Here is a 16,136-nt window from a genome sequence, read left to right on the forward strand (position 1 = left end):
TTTTCTAAGTTATGCTATCGCCGTTTCTTTTGTTAACATTCATGTTGTTTTCATTCCCTTCTCTTTTATTGTGTCACAATTTAGAGGTTGTCTCTTGACCCTCTGTGTGCCATTCATTCTGATTAGTTAGTTTTAGTTTATTTTAGATTTCCTTATTTATTGTGTGTTATCTGATCTTGAATCTCTAGATTATCATGTAAATCAAATGAATTCTAATTCCTCATCCTTTTTTTATTTTCACTCTCAATCTCTCTTGGCTGTTCTTTTCTTTTGATTGTTCTTCATCTCATTTCACTTTATTTCTGTGTTTCTCTTCTGTCCTTTTTTTTGTGTGTCTTAAACAATTCTAGTTGGATTTCACCCATTTTTGTCGTTTCCCTTTCCGTATCCATCATCATATATCAGATCCTTTCTTTTTTTATACAGATCATTTCTTGCCCTCTTTGTTCTCCTGCACCTTAGTTTCTCCCTGTCTAAGTGTTAAAGGCACAGGGTTATGATGTCAGGCATGCACAGGAGGGGGTACAGTTGTGTTGAGGTGCTGAGGGGAGGTGCAGGAGGACACACTTTTAAGGGGTTTGGGGTGGTGTTAGTGAATTCTGACCTCCAGCTGTGTTCTCAAGTGAGTCAAATTTCACCCCTCAACAGACTCCCTGCATCACTAACAAAGACTAAGCTGATCAAACACACCTCCTTTCCTCCTCTTCTCCTTCCTCTTCTCTTCCCGCAGGTACACACAGCACAAAAATAGGCTGCATAGTGTACATTCTGTGGAATTGCACAGTGGACAGTAATTCTAGACGCTAAACATTAATGTGTTCGTCTGATTGTGATCTGGATTTAATTTTGTTTTGTAATGGCCGGGACATGTTGAGGTGCCGCTGTCCTTTATAACACGTCACAGGGAGCACTGTGCCCTCTCTGTTTCCGTGGTAACAAGGCAGATCCTTATCACGGGACTCTTCTTCCTGCAGGCCAAATCACCCCAACACACACACACATGACTAACACTTGCTTGTCTTATCTACATCTAATGGAGCTTTGTATTTGAAATTCTACAAGTTAACACGAACATAGATCTCACAGATGTAACCCTCTGACCCAATTTGCTCTAAAAGTGTTACAAGACACGACAGATCAAGAATAGAGTTGCCATTCAAGGATTACAACCTTATCGGTTATTTCAGTAAACACAGATGTGCTTAGACTCTAACGTAGACCTTTGTTCTGTTGCAGTGTTCATATCCGGTCTGGGAGGACTTCAGTGCCAAGGCTACCAAGCTGCATGCCCAGCTCCGGTGAGTGCAATCTGTACCTGTCATTAGAGAACAAGTCTTATTATTGTGGGCTGAGGAAAGATAATGTCATTATTTCATGCACTTTTTTGTCTCTTTTTTTTTAGAACCACCGTGCTTGCAGCAGTGGCTTTTCTGGATGCCTTCCAAAAAGTGGCAGACATGGCAACCAACACACGAGGTAGGACTATGTGGTGTGTGTATGTGAGTAGTTTTAGGCTGGCTGGATAGCAGGGGATTTGGGTTTTCCAGATTTAGACATTATAGTAGGATCAGCCTACAGTCTCTGTGGCATATTCCAGTGGAGGTCCAAAGCACACCGAGGTATTTACGAGACATTTATTTTTCTTTCTGCTTCAACTCACGTTTGCAGTTACAAAAGCATTAGAGATGAGACTTATAGCATGGAGTCTTATCACGATTAGAATAATCATAGGACCACACGCACTGCAAGACACATAGACAGCATCTTTCACGATTGCAGTATTTTAAATCAAATCTGTAATCATGCCATGTCTCGTAAACAATAAAACTTGCAGTTAGCCAGCTCTTTCTTTCAAACCACACAAACTGCTTCTGTGATTCTGTTGTTTGTACCTTTATTCAAATTATACTTTGATTTGATACTTATACTTTGCTATATTTAAGTCTATTTATTTGTACAAAAAAAAAAAATAATACAAAAAAAATCACTGAGAGTCACTGAGAAAGTAGTTCTAGCTGATGTTTTTATGGCCACAATTGTGTTTCATGTGTTGCATCTCAATCACTGCTGAAGCCATTTTATAGATATTACAGTAACATAATTGGCTTATAATGAACAGAAAAGTCTAGGTGCATGTCACTAAGTAGAATCACTAGACTCATCTAGTCACTGATACGTTAAATAAATCTATAGTCTGGGCTTTTTTTTTTTTTTTTTTTACAAAAACTATTCTGTTGGTGACAAAGTCTCAGCCTTATAACGAGCTTATTTATGCAGCCTTGACCAAAACACCTAAAACACATCAATAGTGACGTCACTATGTAAAGGATATGAGTTAATGCTTATTTCCAGACTTCCAGTTGCCTCCCTGTGGCACATATCTGCCTCCACCCCTGCAGAAACTCTGAATTTGATGCTCTTTATGTGTGTGAGGTTCTTTTTATGTGGGGGTAGATATGAATGGAATATTATGTGGTTGGTGATCCATAGGATAAGTCATGCCTTAAAGTTCCTTTTAGGAAAACAGACGTTACCATTAATAACTCTGACTTTCCCTTTGAGAAGGTTTTCTTGGCTATGTATATTCATTGATTTAAAAAGCACAGTTTAGGTTTGAAAAAGTGAGCTGTAGTTGAAGTTGGTGGAATTTTGTTGTATTTGAAATAACTACATAATGCGAATGAGCAATAACAAAGGTTTTACTTGAAACTGGATAGAGAGAGAGAGAGAGAGAGAGAGAGAGACAGAGTGAGAGAGAGAGAGAGAGAGAGAGAGAGAGAGAGAGAGAGAGAGAGAGAGAGAGAGAAAGAAAGAGAGCGCAAGTGATTGTGGGTTATTTTTGGCTGTGCCAGTCATTGTTATGAAATGGAGCTGTGGTCCTTTAGGGAAAGTAGCTGATGAGAAAGCTGGTGGTAAAGAAAACACTAAAAACCACTTATGGCCTTAATAGTCTGCCTTCTTTCCTTCGGTCTCTCATTTGTCTTTTTCTGTCTTCCCATTTTCAGCTGCCCGAGGTTCTGATTATATATCCTGTCTTGCTGAATGTGTGTATATGAAGCTGAGGAAGTGCGTTAAGGGAAATGCAGACAGGAGTTTTTAATGTGGTGACATGCTTTACGTTTATCCTGTGTGGACCCTTAAAGCAGCGAGGGGCTTGTCTGAACTCCACAGCAGACCAAGGCTGCAGATGGAGGATGCTGAGAAGTAAGAAGAAAGAACTTGGAAGGAAATGATTATTAAACAGTCAGGGGTGGAGGAAAGCAGAGCCTCATAGTGTTCGTAGCCTGTGGAGAATGAATTGAAGGTTTCTGCTGAAAAAGTAAATATAAACTTTGTGTTTTGTTAACAGTATTTTTGAGATCTAGCTCAAGTGAGGGTCAGGGTTAAATGAGTCAGACCAGTGTTTGGGCCAATAAATCATAACCAGACATCTGTAATTGTATTTATTTATTTATTTATTTATTTATTTTTGTCATTTTGTTATAATGGCAGAACTCACATACCATCAGTATCAAAGCTAGTTATAAGCTTTTAATAGTTGCTAGGATCACAGACTGGTTAGCTAGCTATAGTTAGCATGTTATCATACACATTTAAACTCTGATCCTAATATTTGTAGAGTAGGATTATATTCATAAATTATTCTGATTTGAGGGAGTGGAAGTACAGTATGGGCCAGAGCAGATATTTCTTATATTTCCATGTCAGAAATGTAAGTCTACAAAATAAAAAAGTAGTGTAGGCCCACTGGGGTTTTGAAGGTCTTAGGTTTACTCTCTTGAAGGGTTACTAGTTGAATTACTGATTGAATACTGAAATAGGGAGAGTAACAACCTAGGAGTGTACATTGAAAGTGTGCATTGGAGGTGCATTAAAACCGGCATCATGATGGAATACAGCAAAATTTCCTGGAACAGTAAAAGAGGAGACAAAAAAGAGAGCACTTAACTGCTGTGGCTTCTCTATATGACTTGCTACAGACTAAACTAGTGTGTTCATTCACAATGTTTGGTTTATTTGTTTAGTTTTAAGAAAAAACTGACTTGAGAAATGAATGCTTGAGATTGGGAATAGAATAGACCTCATCCTGGGCTTAGCATAATGTCAAAATTCACTGTTGTCTTTTACTTTTCCAAATCTTTTGGGAACTAAGTGAGCAAGAAACCACATGACGTAACCTGGATTTAACATTTTAGTGAACTCAGTTTCACTCTCACTTATCTCTAGAAAATCTAAGCTGGTCTGGTCATTTTACAGGACCAGCTATTAAGGCTCATGTAATACGATGATAATTGCACGGGACGCTAGGAACAACATCAAAGGCAGAGAGAGAGAGAGAGAGAGAGAGAGAGAGAGAGAGAGAGAGAGAGAGAGAGAGAGAGAGACGAGACGAGACGAGATGAGACAAGAGACAGACAGACTGGCAGAGAGAGAGAAAGAGAGAGAGAGAGAGAGAGAGAGAGAGAGAGAGAGAGAGAGAGACGAGACGAGATGAGACAAGAGAGAGAGAAAGTGAGAGAGAGAAAGAGAGAGAGACGAGACTAGAGACAGACAGACAGGCAGAGAGAGAGAGAGAAAGCGAGAGAGAGAAAGAGAGAGAGAGACGAGACGAGAGACAGACAGGCAGAGAGAGAGAGAGAGAGGATAGAGAGAGAGATTTCGGCTTGTGATCAAAGTCTGGTAGAACAAAACAGAAAAAAAAACTGAAAGAGAAATAGAAACAAAGCAGAGACAGTGAAGACAAATGAAGGTGAGGTCAGAGTGTTATATAACATAGACAACTTTAGTTCAACTGAGTCGAAGAAAAGGAATTTAGAATAATACCAACGGCTGAGGACAAAGTTTTGAAACTTATACCAGATATAAGTTTCGCAAAAGTAGATTTCAGCCAAATAGCTGACTTGTACACACACCTTGTGACAGCACTATTACAGTGGAGATTTATGCCAGTAGATTTTCAGACATAGGGATCATATGCAAACATTTAATCCCTATGTTAAATATAACATCTTTAATCCCATTCTCACCAGCCATTTAAATATGTTTTTTTTTTGTCTTTTTAAATCCAAAAAACGATGTTATTTAAAAAGTAGGATTAAATGTGTACCTAGTTCCAGTACCTAGTTCTTGAGAAACCTTTTAACCCAGTGCTCTGTTTTAAACAGTTCAGAGAATTAGGTTTGATCACTTTCAGTTCTATAGTGTCAGAAAACACCGATCCTGTTCAAAATGAACATACTTCTCATGTGAGTTGATCACAAATCACGGAATTAATTTCTTCAGTAGCAATATGGCCAGATTTGCTAGATGTCAGTTCTGAGACAAAATACTAATTAATACCAAACTTTTTCAAATGACGTTATATTTAGATGTTGAATGTTATTTCCTAGTTAAATAGTCAGACCCTTGGTCAGGCCTAAACAGCAGAGATCTGTCAGTAAAGCTTCAGCACACTGTCATCTTGTGCAGATTTTACTTAACTAATCATGTTTCATGCAAATTGCTGTGTATGGGGTATGTGAGTAAGGAGTATAAAAAAGATATATAAAAAAAACCAGTCTCTCACAAATGCATGCTAAGTCAAGTCTAGAAGCTTTTGTTATTTTATTTATAAACAGCTACAGTACACACTAAAAAAGAAACGATGTTCCTCCACGACAATGGTAAACAATGTAAGACAGTACAGTAGCAAAGTTGACAAGGAACTTTTTTTATTTTAGTATTTATTTATTTTAGTTACAATTGTAGTATCTATATGTGCCATTTTGTCAATACACAATACACTGACTGTGTAGACAATATAGCAGCATTAACACACTTACATATGTAATACTATGTCCTTTAAGAAAGTCATATGATTTAGAATATTTCCAAATACTATGTATTACTATACTATATGTTACACACACACACACACACACACACACACACACACACACACACACACACACACACACACATATACATATATACATATATACATATATATATATATATATATATATATATATATATATATATATATATATATATATATGCATGTGTGTATATATAATTCCTTCAAATATTTTAAGTGTAATCATAGGCATAAAAAGCATTACTTGCATAAATTATATCTCAAGGGCTAAAACTGTATTATATTAATACAGATACTGTCATAAATAAAGAATAGGTTTGAGAAAGAGAAGACCAATTCACCGACAAAAACATCCTATATACACAATTTAATTTAGAAATGTGGTGAGTCATATAGTAAAATAGTAGTTAACCACAGTGCAGCAGAAAAACACTCACACACACACGCACGCACACACACACACACACACACACACACACATCCTCACAGTGGGGGTCTCTGGTGGTGAGGAAGGAAACAAACGCTTCCTGCCTTTAACTGCCTTTAATCTGCTTCTCATTTGCTTTTATTTTACTGCTCTTCTTTCCCTGTATCCCTCCATTCATCGTGCTTCTCTTCTTCAGACTAGAAGTATAGCTTTCCCTCGCCTGAGAGCTGTTCTTGATAATAATCATAACGTTGTGTGTTTTTTTATATGTGTATAATAAGTACCAAGGAAGTGTGGAACAGCACAAGCTCTGTGCTACATTCAGGAATAGACAGACTTGTGTATGTTGAGCCTTTTTATTTATGCATAAAGACAGTAAAGATAAAGGTCCCTAATTCATGATCCAAAATATCACGATCTTTAGTCTTCTGTGGTAGGAATGAATATTAACAAAGTCAAGTCTGTCCAAAATGCCCCACATTGTGTTGTCCCAGCTCTTCACCCGGTGCTTTACAGCCAGTCTGCGTGAACCGAATCACAGTCGACCATAATGAACATCATAAATCTAATTCATTCACCAGGGGGACAGAATGGCTTCCCTTCACAGACACACAGAGCTGTTAAAACAACCTGTGTGCCAGCTCATCAACTGGCAGTCTGGCTCAGGTTGTGTTTTAGATTGTGTGTTTGTGTGGCCAGGGAGAGGATGGGGGTTTAACTGCTGCTCCAGATGTGCACACCAGACTTGAGTACGCAAGTTGGTGTTACTCTTCACACAAGCTTGTTAGCAAATACAAGCCAAGAGGAACATCTCCGAGAATCTCCACACAATCTCAGAGAAATTGTAATAGGGCTGACAAATTCTTTAAATAATTGTATTTCTGTTTTAATTTCTGTAAGCTTAAAGTGATAGTTGTTACTGCAACAGACAGACACAGTGTGCTTGTTTTGAATAAATTACAGACATCCTGGAACAGTGCCTGTATATGAGATCTGTAAATATGAACAATATTAAAAAAAATCTGAAAATACAAAATTACATAAGAATACGCAGCTAAATCTAAAAACAAATGCATTTAGAGTTTTACAGTTAGATGAATAAATATGTACTGTAACTATATGTACTTTAAGCAGAGAAAAATCAACAAAAGTAAATTCAGCAGTTTAGCATAAACTTTTATGTTTAAGATTTAATATTTTATTTATTTATTTATTTATTCATAATATTTAGATAGGTTTTACACTTACAATTTATCCAGGGGTTCACATAAAAAGCAACTAAAATTTAAGCTTCTTTCAAAACTAATATTAAAATAAAAGTGAGGCTAGATCTTAAATGGGGAATTACTTGCTGAAAAACACCTACTTAGAATATCACATAATGACTTTATAGCAGAGGATGAGCTGGCAGGTTGGTGGAAATGGGCATATGACCAAATTAAGGAGAAGAAAATGAGTGAACAAGGAAATTGATATGTAACTTGAAATGGTGAAAGTGGTGAAATTAGTACTTTTCAAACATACTGTAGGATGTCAGATCTGCTCATGTGGGAAACAATTTAATGGATTTTGTAGAGTATTGGTCTGGTTTAGCCATATTTACTTTTATCTGACCAATAGAATTTAAGTATTCTATTAAATAAACAAGTGTTAAATGGCATTTGTTTATTAGAAGCATTTGTTTTCACTGTAACAATAATGAAATGTAATATCTAGTTGTGTGCAGTTTTATATTAAATAGAACAATTCGTTACATTTGAAACCATTACTTTGAGGAAAATAGTGTATTGTTGATTAAATTTATGAGGGAAAATTTGAGGTTTTTCGAGATGGAATGAAAGTTTGGAGCGAAACACATATATTTTCCATATACATGAAGTCCTTCATCAGCTGGTTTCACATCCTAGATCTTCAGAAGCACTATGCTTGCTCAACAGATAACTGAGTTTTGCCCCAAACCTTGTGGTTCTATAGAAACTGTGTACATCTTTTAATCTAATTTAACTAAAATTAATTGAAATAAACTTCAGTTATTTCTTTGATTTCTATTTGAAACAGTTACGGACTTCTTTTTTTATTCATGTTAGGGGTTTAAATGTAGAACATGGTATCTTAAACTTACTAATGTAGATGTTCTGCTTTTAAATCCATAAGCATTTTATTCAGGGAGCCCAAAACTATTCAGACATATAAGAATAAACTAGTATAAACTGGTATAAAAGAGTGTTTTATCTCCAAAACAAGTGGAGATACACCATCCCACAGTACACAGTAACAAAGCTAGAAAGGTTGTTCAACTCTATCATGTGATTATACTTTCCAAATGTCTTTCTCAGCAAAAGCGTCCTTGAATGAGTCCTTCCTAGTACAGCCATGTGCTATTATTGCCCTCTCCATGCTCCTTCTGATTGAAAAGACTAGCTTGTTGTTCTCTAAAGAGAAATCAATTGAGTCAAACAACTGGCTTCTTCTGACATCAGATTTAAAAAGCAGCTCTTGTTCCTCATGCATGAGGCACTGCAGTGTCTCAGTGACTTCAGCGTGAGAGGAACAGACATTAAGAATAAAACAAAGCGCTTGAACAGAACGTTTTATCAAGCTTGGTTAGAGATCCTGCAGGTTAACTTTCTACGTCTGCTCATTTCTAGAAGGAAAGGAAAAAAGTCTTACTAAGCATCTCCTTGATTATGTTCCTTCATTACAAACAGCAGGAGGGGAGGTAAAGCAACTCTTAAATTCTGTTGCATGGTCTAAATTTTTGGCACCTCCCGTTTGCAAAGGGCACCTGACTCAGCTCTTTCCATACCACCCAAACACAGGTCATCCGAGAACACCTGTTTCTAAATGAGAGAGAGTTTTTATGTGGAGATCAGAGCTCTATACACACCCTCACACACGCTGCCACTACCTTATTATCACTTCTCAATAAAAACAGGATCAAGCAAAGAGCTGGATTGCTGCTTGATGGGAACAATGCTTCCAGTTACATTTATTAATTTTACAGGGGTTTTTATCCAGAGCAAATAGCTAAAGGAGCAATGGAATAAAGTACTTACATTACACTTATGCTTATTTGTTTGGTATTTGTGTTTCTGGCTAAATATTAAGACAGAATTTAGACCAAAGACACAGCTGAAGAGTTTATGCTAAGATGTCTAGCTCTCCTGCATGCCTAGAATTTGAATTAGCAGTCTTCCAAAATCTTGCTAAGAACTACTGAGTCTCCATTTTCCATGAGGTGAACCATACAGTTTTTGGAATTTCTACAGGAACCAATAGACATATTCATAAAAAAATGTTCAGACTATGAACCTAAAAGGTTTTGGTTTCATCCCTCCTGGGGAATCCCTAGAACCTTGCAACAGAGGGTTTCCTTTTATAAAGCGTTCCAAGTAAACCACCCTTTAGGCTCCCAAAGAAACCTTGAGGAACGGGTTAAGCTATAGAAGAATCTGGAAACATTCATAACCTCAAAAAGCAGAGCCTACTGGTCTGGTGAGTAATGTAACAAGTCATTCATTCATCTCCAGTTATGACCATGGGAAGGGTGAATCTGGGGCCTGGTGCAAGGCATGAATACATCAAGACATGTTGCCCGAGACCCTGAAGCTGTGAGGCTACAGCATTACCTGCTGTGCCATCGTGTTGGCAGGTAACTAAACAAACAGGTACAAATTCTAATTGAATTTACACATCACTAATTGTGGTGGCATGGTGGCACAGCAAGAAGCGTTTGGTGCCTCAGAGCTTCAGGGTCTTTGCATTTATCCTGAGCTTTGGTTTAGTGTGTTCTCCCCATGCCTGCAATAATTTATTTCTAGGTGAACTGACTATGCTAAATTACTCCAGGGTGTGAATGAGTGTGTGGGTGGGTGAATATGGTGTCCTGCAATGGACTGGTCTCCTATCCTGGGTGTGTTTGCACTTTGTACAGTGTTCCTGAGATACATTTATGGGTATCCTGACTGATACTTATAAATGTTCTATTAATTGATGTTTGTCGAAGTTATTAGAATGACGATAACATCATCGCCTCAATTTACTGCTTCAGGAAAACACAGAATTGCTTTTCCCTGTCACTGTCCATCCATAAGTCATTTAATCACTATAACCCACAATGTTTTCTGATCAATGTTAACGCCAGTAATAAGTATAATAATAATAATAATAATATATATATAATATAATAATAAGTTATTCATTTATTTCAGCTTTGCAAGAATTTTCATCCTAACACTTGCTGTATTTATAAATTTCCAAATCTGTATGAAAAATATGCAAAAGACACAAGACGCATGTCAAGTTTTCATGTTTTTTCATGTTAAAATATTAACTAATGTTTGGATTTCAGACTTATAGTGGTACCTTTGTAACCCCTCCAGCTACAACTCTCAAGTGACCCTTCCATGGATACAGGAATAAAATGGCAGGAATAAAATCAAATAAAAACGCAATAAAAGACATTTTTAGAGCGGCTGATGTGCGTAGATTGCTTTAAACAGCTGCAAAAGAGCTGATGACAGGAAAAAAAACTGTATGTATATACAGTATACATACATTTGTTGATGCTGCAACCTTTAGGGGTAGTACAAAGCTTGTGGGGTCGAATACAAGCCCTAAAAGCAAATACCAAATTTCATCAAACTCCCCCACTCTGTTTGTGCCACCTCTCCTGGAGTCTGTCATTCCATCTATGTTATTGGTTTTGACAGCTCAATATGGCCTGATCGCACGTCATGATAGACTTACCATTCGACAACCAGGGGAGGAGGGGTTTGTGTGTCTCAGATGAGATTGTAGACAGGCATTCCTTTGGGTGAGAATCATCCAGTTATATCAGCTGCATGAAGGCGTTTAATGCCGATCATAAACCCTTTTTTTTTTTAATCATACATTATATGACCCTTTGTCATATAGCAAGTTAATTCTATCACAAGTGAACCTTAAAAGAAAGCGCAAGGTGTTTTCTTCATCATTTGCTTTTCCTCGCACAGATCACACCTTCTCTAAGAGTGTGAGACACTCTATAGTGGAGCATCAGCCAGGCTGGCTTGCTACCAATCAGCTTAACGCTTTGGGAGGTGGATCTCTTGCACTGTTGCTTAGCAACAGAGATGGAGGTGCCCCAGTCGCTTGTAGTGTTGCTAAGCGACTGGGAAAAATGTTGCAGTGGGTTACAGTGGATGATAAGGAGCAGAAGTGGAGGACCTTGATTCCCCAAAACCGTTCCATCATTAATTGAACAAAGGCTAATTAACCTGTAATTATATATGAACGATATGAATGAACAGTAGAAGCAGCATACAATACATACCGGATAAACCACCTACACGCTGTATGATGTGTTTTTATTTTAATACTCAGCAATGCTTTTATCTGATAATTAAATTCATTAAATTCATTTTACTTTTCTAAGATCTTAGTAATTAATGAGTAAGCGCACAACCAACATACTCAGGATATATGCATTAGTCACCTTGGTTGCAAGTCTCTGCAATGCAAGTCTGTATATTTATCTGTCTATCTCACTATAATCCAACACAAAGAAGTAGAATTTTCATTATTTAATCTTCTTCAGCAAACAGGTTAGGCAAATTAAAGGATGCAATTCACTCTATCTGCTCACTACATACAGTATTGTAACAGCTTTGTAGTGCACTGTTTACTCAGTAGATCACTGTTTGTCATTAAGGCACAGGAAAAGTATAAGTCTAAATATTAAACACTGTAAATCTGTTCCTCGTAGCTGTATGCGACTCCGATTCTTTTACCCTGAATCTGTATTATCTGTATTATGTGAAAACACAGGGCTGTAAGTTAAAGATACTGAAAGAGAGAAATATGTTTTATGCCGATTGTGTTGCATAAGTGATACACACAATGTGCAAAATTATATTTTTCCATTTTTATGTTCTAAAGTACACACACACACACACACACACACACACACACACACACACACACACAAATGCAAACAGTGCTCTCATTAGTAAGAGTGGAGTTTTGGCCTTGGCTTTGGAGGCCAGTTTGTGCTGCTTCCCACGTACTTGCTGCTGGCCACAGACACAAAGAAAGCTTGTGACACAAGGAAGTGTCCTCACAGAGCAGAAAGAGAGAGTGAGAGAGTGAACAAGAGAAAGAGAGCATCAGAAAGAAGGAGAGAGAGACCATTAGAAGGAGGGAGAGAGGTAGAACAGATGAACATTGTGACTGAAGCTTAATTAATAATGTTGTTTTTGTTAGACATTTTTAAAAACAAAGAGTCGTGCCACGGAAGAAGAGATTCTAGATGTTTTATAGAAAGAGAGAGGCAGAAATCATGCGGGACCTTTAAACTGGATGGATGATTATGGATTGAATGTTGTGTTTGGCAGCGTTTCTTTATGCTTGTGGGTATGTGTGTGTATCTGAGTCACAAGTCTCAGTATTTGGCGGCATCTCACGCCATCAGACCACAGATACGATCTTGAATAAGATCTTCATGATCTATACATAATATGTGAATATTTAAAGATAGTTTCTTTAAATATGTAATATATTTTGTTATTATTATTATTATTTATTTATTACATATTAATATATTTAATTTATATATTAAATAAAATGATTAAAGGGTTGGTATAGTGGTGTAGTGACTAGTGTGACATCTTTACATCTCCAGAATCCCTGATTCAATCCTGAGCTTGTTTTACTGTCTTTCTGGGGTGTTGCATGTTATTTATTTGTCTACACGTTTTCTCCAGTTTTTTCTCATTTCCTCCCACATTCTAAAAATGTTTATAGGTGCTTATAGGGTATAAAAGGTTGCCCCTAGGTGTGAATATATGTGCATGAACCCTGCCATGGACTGCATAGATGGTCCAGTGTCTATTCTTACCTCACTTCCAGGTTTTTCTGGGATCCACTATCCTATCAAGATATAACAGAAGATGAAGGAATGATGAAGATGAATGAATGATGAAGTAATCGTTGATGATTCTTTACATGTTCTAATAAATGTCTTGTCTGGGCCTGTAGATAAGCCTGCTAGACTCTTATCATAGGAAAACTCTGTAACTGCTCAGCCTTGTCAAGTTGCTGCTCTCATGGCCTTTGTGACAGTTTCACAAGCCTGGGTGTGGGGAGTGAATATGTGTGTGTGTGTGTGTGTGTGTGTGTGTGTCTGTGTACGTGTAGGAACACACAGGCCAGTTGAAGCCAGGCTAGCGGTAATCCTCACTATTAAGTGTTGGCAATCAGGCGTGATCTCCATACTGCTGCTGCTACTGCTGTCTCAGCAGCTTCTATCATCACAGACATGGTTGCTTTCCTTTGGCCATTTACTTCATTTTACTTTCTCTCTGTCTCTTATCTGTTCTTCCTCTCTTGACAGTGTTTGTTTGTAATTTTTGCTTGCCTGACTTCTGAATCTTGCAGCTTGTTTTGAATCTGAGCTTTATTGTCTGTACACATTGCAAAAGTCAAGAACCCACTGTATAATATTTTTTCCTTGCTATCTTTTAATAACTTTTCCACATCAACATGTTTCCTCTCAATTTTATTTCTATAATTTCTTTTCTTCACCATTCACACCATCAGCAAGTGAGTGACCAATACATCCATTCCTTCTGTTTTCTCTTTCCTGTCTTTTTCCAAGCTTAGCCACTTTATTTCTAGTTCCTTTATCATCTTCTCTGGGAAAAGGCTCGCTGTTTTTATTCAGCCCTATTCTGTTTTTTTTCCCAGACGGTCCACCCCATTTTCTTTTCCTCTTTTTCCTGTTCCTTCTCACCCTTTTCTTGACCTCCTTCCCAATCCCCTTCTTCTCTCCCACTCTTGGACACTGCCTTTTAGAGAAGGTCTGGTCTGGGCGCGACGATGTGTTGTTGGTCCTTTGGGTGTGTTGGCATGGCGACTCTGTTTTGTGTGTATATCTATAAAGAGTGGCTTTTCTTTTTTTTATATATTTAAAACAGGGTGAAATGTAAACTGGAAATATGTGGCCAGTGTATTATCACCTGATATCATGAAGATTACTGGCCAAGAAGAAGAACGTGTGAATCAGGAACATGTATATAAGCTTTTTTGCCTTCCCGGTACACTGCCATTGTCCCATTGCTCTTGAAACACTGAACGTGGAAAAGGTCAGTGGGGCCTCAGGGTTTCAGGCCTGATGAAACGATTATGAAGCTCTGCTGTCCCAGAGGCTTTTCCCACACTCTGCACACTGAAGGAGTCTGGGTCTGGGCCAGGCTAGCTGTTCTTGGTTAGGCCATTTTAAGGGATCCCCTGAATAGTTTAAGGTAATGTGGGGTGATTTGTTGGGTCGAGAAGGTTGGGAGAAGTTCCAGATTTTCATCAAATCTCTGAAATGTTTTGGACTATAATAAGAAATATTCATATAGCCTTTCGTCATAAATTACATTTCATCCTACATATTACCATAAATTCTGAATTCTTTTTTATTATTATTAGTACATTTTACCAAAATCTAGGACCAACATGGGGAAGTGGTAGCTCAGTGGTTAAGGTGTTGGGCTACTGATCGGAAGGTCATGGGTTTGAACCCCAGGTCCACCAAGCTGCCTCTGCTGGGCCCCTGAGCAAGGCCCTTAACGCTCAGTTGTAAGTCACTCTGGATAAGGGTGTCTGCTAAATGCCGTAACTGTAAACATGTAATAAAACAGGTGGAGAGTATTTTTCTCCTAGACTAGCTCTCCTGTGATGGGAGCTACCATTAGCTACCAACTAGCCAGCACAAAGTAGAAGATTCTACTCCAAGACAATGTTTTTCACATACTTCACAGACCTCATAGATGCCTATGATTGGCTAGTGTCACTGATTGACAGGGGAGTAAGAGTACTGCTATCCTTCCCACCCAGAGGTCATGCCACAGGGGGCTCTAGCTAACACAAGGGGTGAACTCTTCTCTCTTGTGTCACTTGGGAACCCTGTTAATAAACTGTTGACCGGATGCTAGCATACTGTTCAGTGACCCAGCATGCTGTCGCTGAGAGACCTGTGGAGAGCTTTGCCCAGTGGATTTCCCAAAAAGCCAATCAAATCACAGGCATTCTGAAAAACCCTGTGAGGTCTCTGAATGTTTAGAATACCCAAAGCTTTATTCTGAGCATCTTAATGAACTTTGAAGCAGTTCTTTGTTATTAGTCACAGTTGAGTGTATGATAGTTGAGGAAGGAATTGTTTTAATAACCTGCTATGTGATTGATTCCATGTGTTTGAAAAAATAAAGAGAACTGAGTTGGGTAAGACAACAGGATGTGATGAAGGTAAAAGATTGTTTGGTCTAAGAGAGAAAGAAAAGTAAGCTCATGTTTCTTCAGTGTTGGAAATTGTTAGTGTTGGATGTTTACTGATTTCATGTTAGTTCTTTTTTGATAAATGGCCTCTGGTGTTTGCGGGTCTGCGTGAGTGTGTGTGTGAGAGGGGTATTTATATCTGAAATGTATGACAGAGTGGATCATGTCAGGATATTTTCTAGTGCCCATGAGGAAAAACTCTTCTTTTGCTGGTTCCTTTTTGTTCCTTGAGATTTAGGTGTAGACATAGCAGTTAGTGAACTTTATACAGTTGCAATAATTATGTCACTGACATTAAATGCCACAAACTAAGATTTGTGCGTGTGTGTATGTGTCTATGTGTGTGTTATAGGAAGATGGCAGGTCACCATCTGTAAGAACACTGTTGCCTGTCTGAGTGTAATCCTCTTTATTTTATGTCATGACACACAGACTAAGTTTTGTGACCTGATGTGTATTTACAAATGACTTTAAGTGTGTGTGTGTGTGTGTCCTGGGAGGGTCTGTGCTGCCATAATCCTCTGCCAGACTGCTGCAGATGGCATGTTGCTA

General features: G+C 38.0%; 1 protein-coding gene across 5 annotated transcripts in view; it reads left to right on the forward strand.

The window, feature by feature from the left end:
- mtss1lb (MTSS I-BAR domain containing 2b) overlaps window positions 1-16,136 on the forward strand; it is a 66,106-nt gene that overhangs the window by 9,762 nt on the left and 40,208 nt on the right. For all 5 annotated transcript variants that reach the window (XM_060858863.1, XM_060858864.1, XM_060858865.1 and 2 more), the window contains exons 2-3: window positions 1,237-1,298; window positions 1,403-1,476. In XM_060858863.1, the coding sequence (XP_060714846.1) occupies window positions 1,237-1,298; window positions 1,403-1,476 (136 nt within the window). The remainder of the gene's footprint in view (window positions 1-1,236; window positions 1,299-1,402; window positions 1,477-16,136) is intronic.

The sequence above is a fragment of the Tachysurus vachellii genome, chromosome 23, assembly GCF_030014155.1.
Source record: "Tachysurus vachellii isolate PV-2020 chromosome 23, HZAU_Pvac_v1, whole genome shotgun sequence".
Taxonomy (NCBI): Eukaryota; Metazoa; Chordata; class Actinopteri; order Siluriformes; family Bagridae; genus Tachysurus; species Tachysurus vachellii.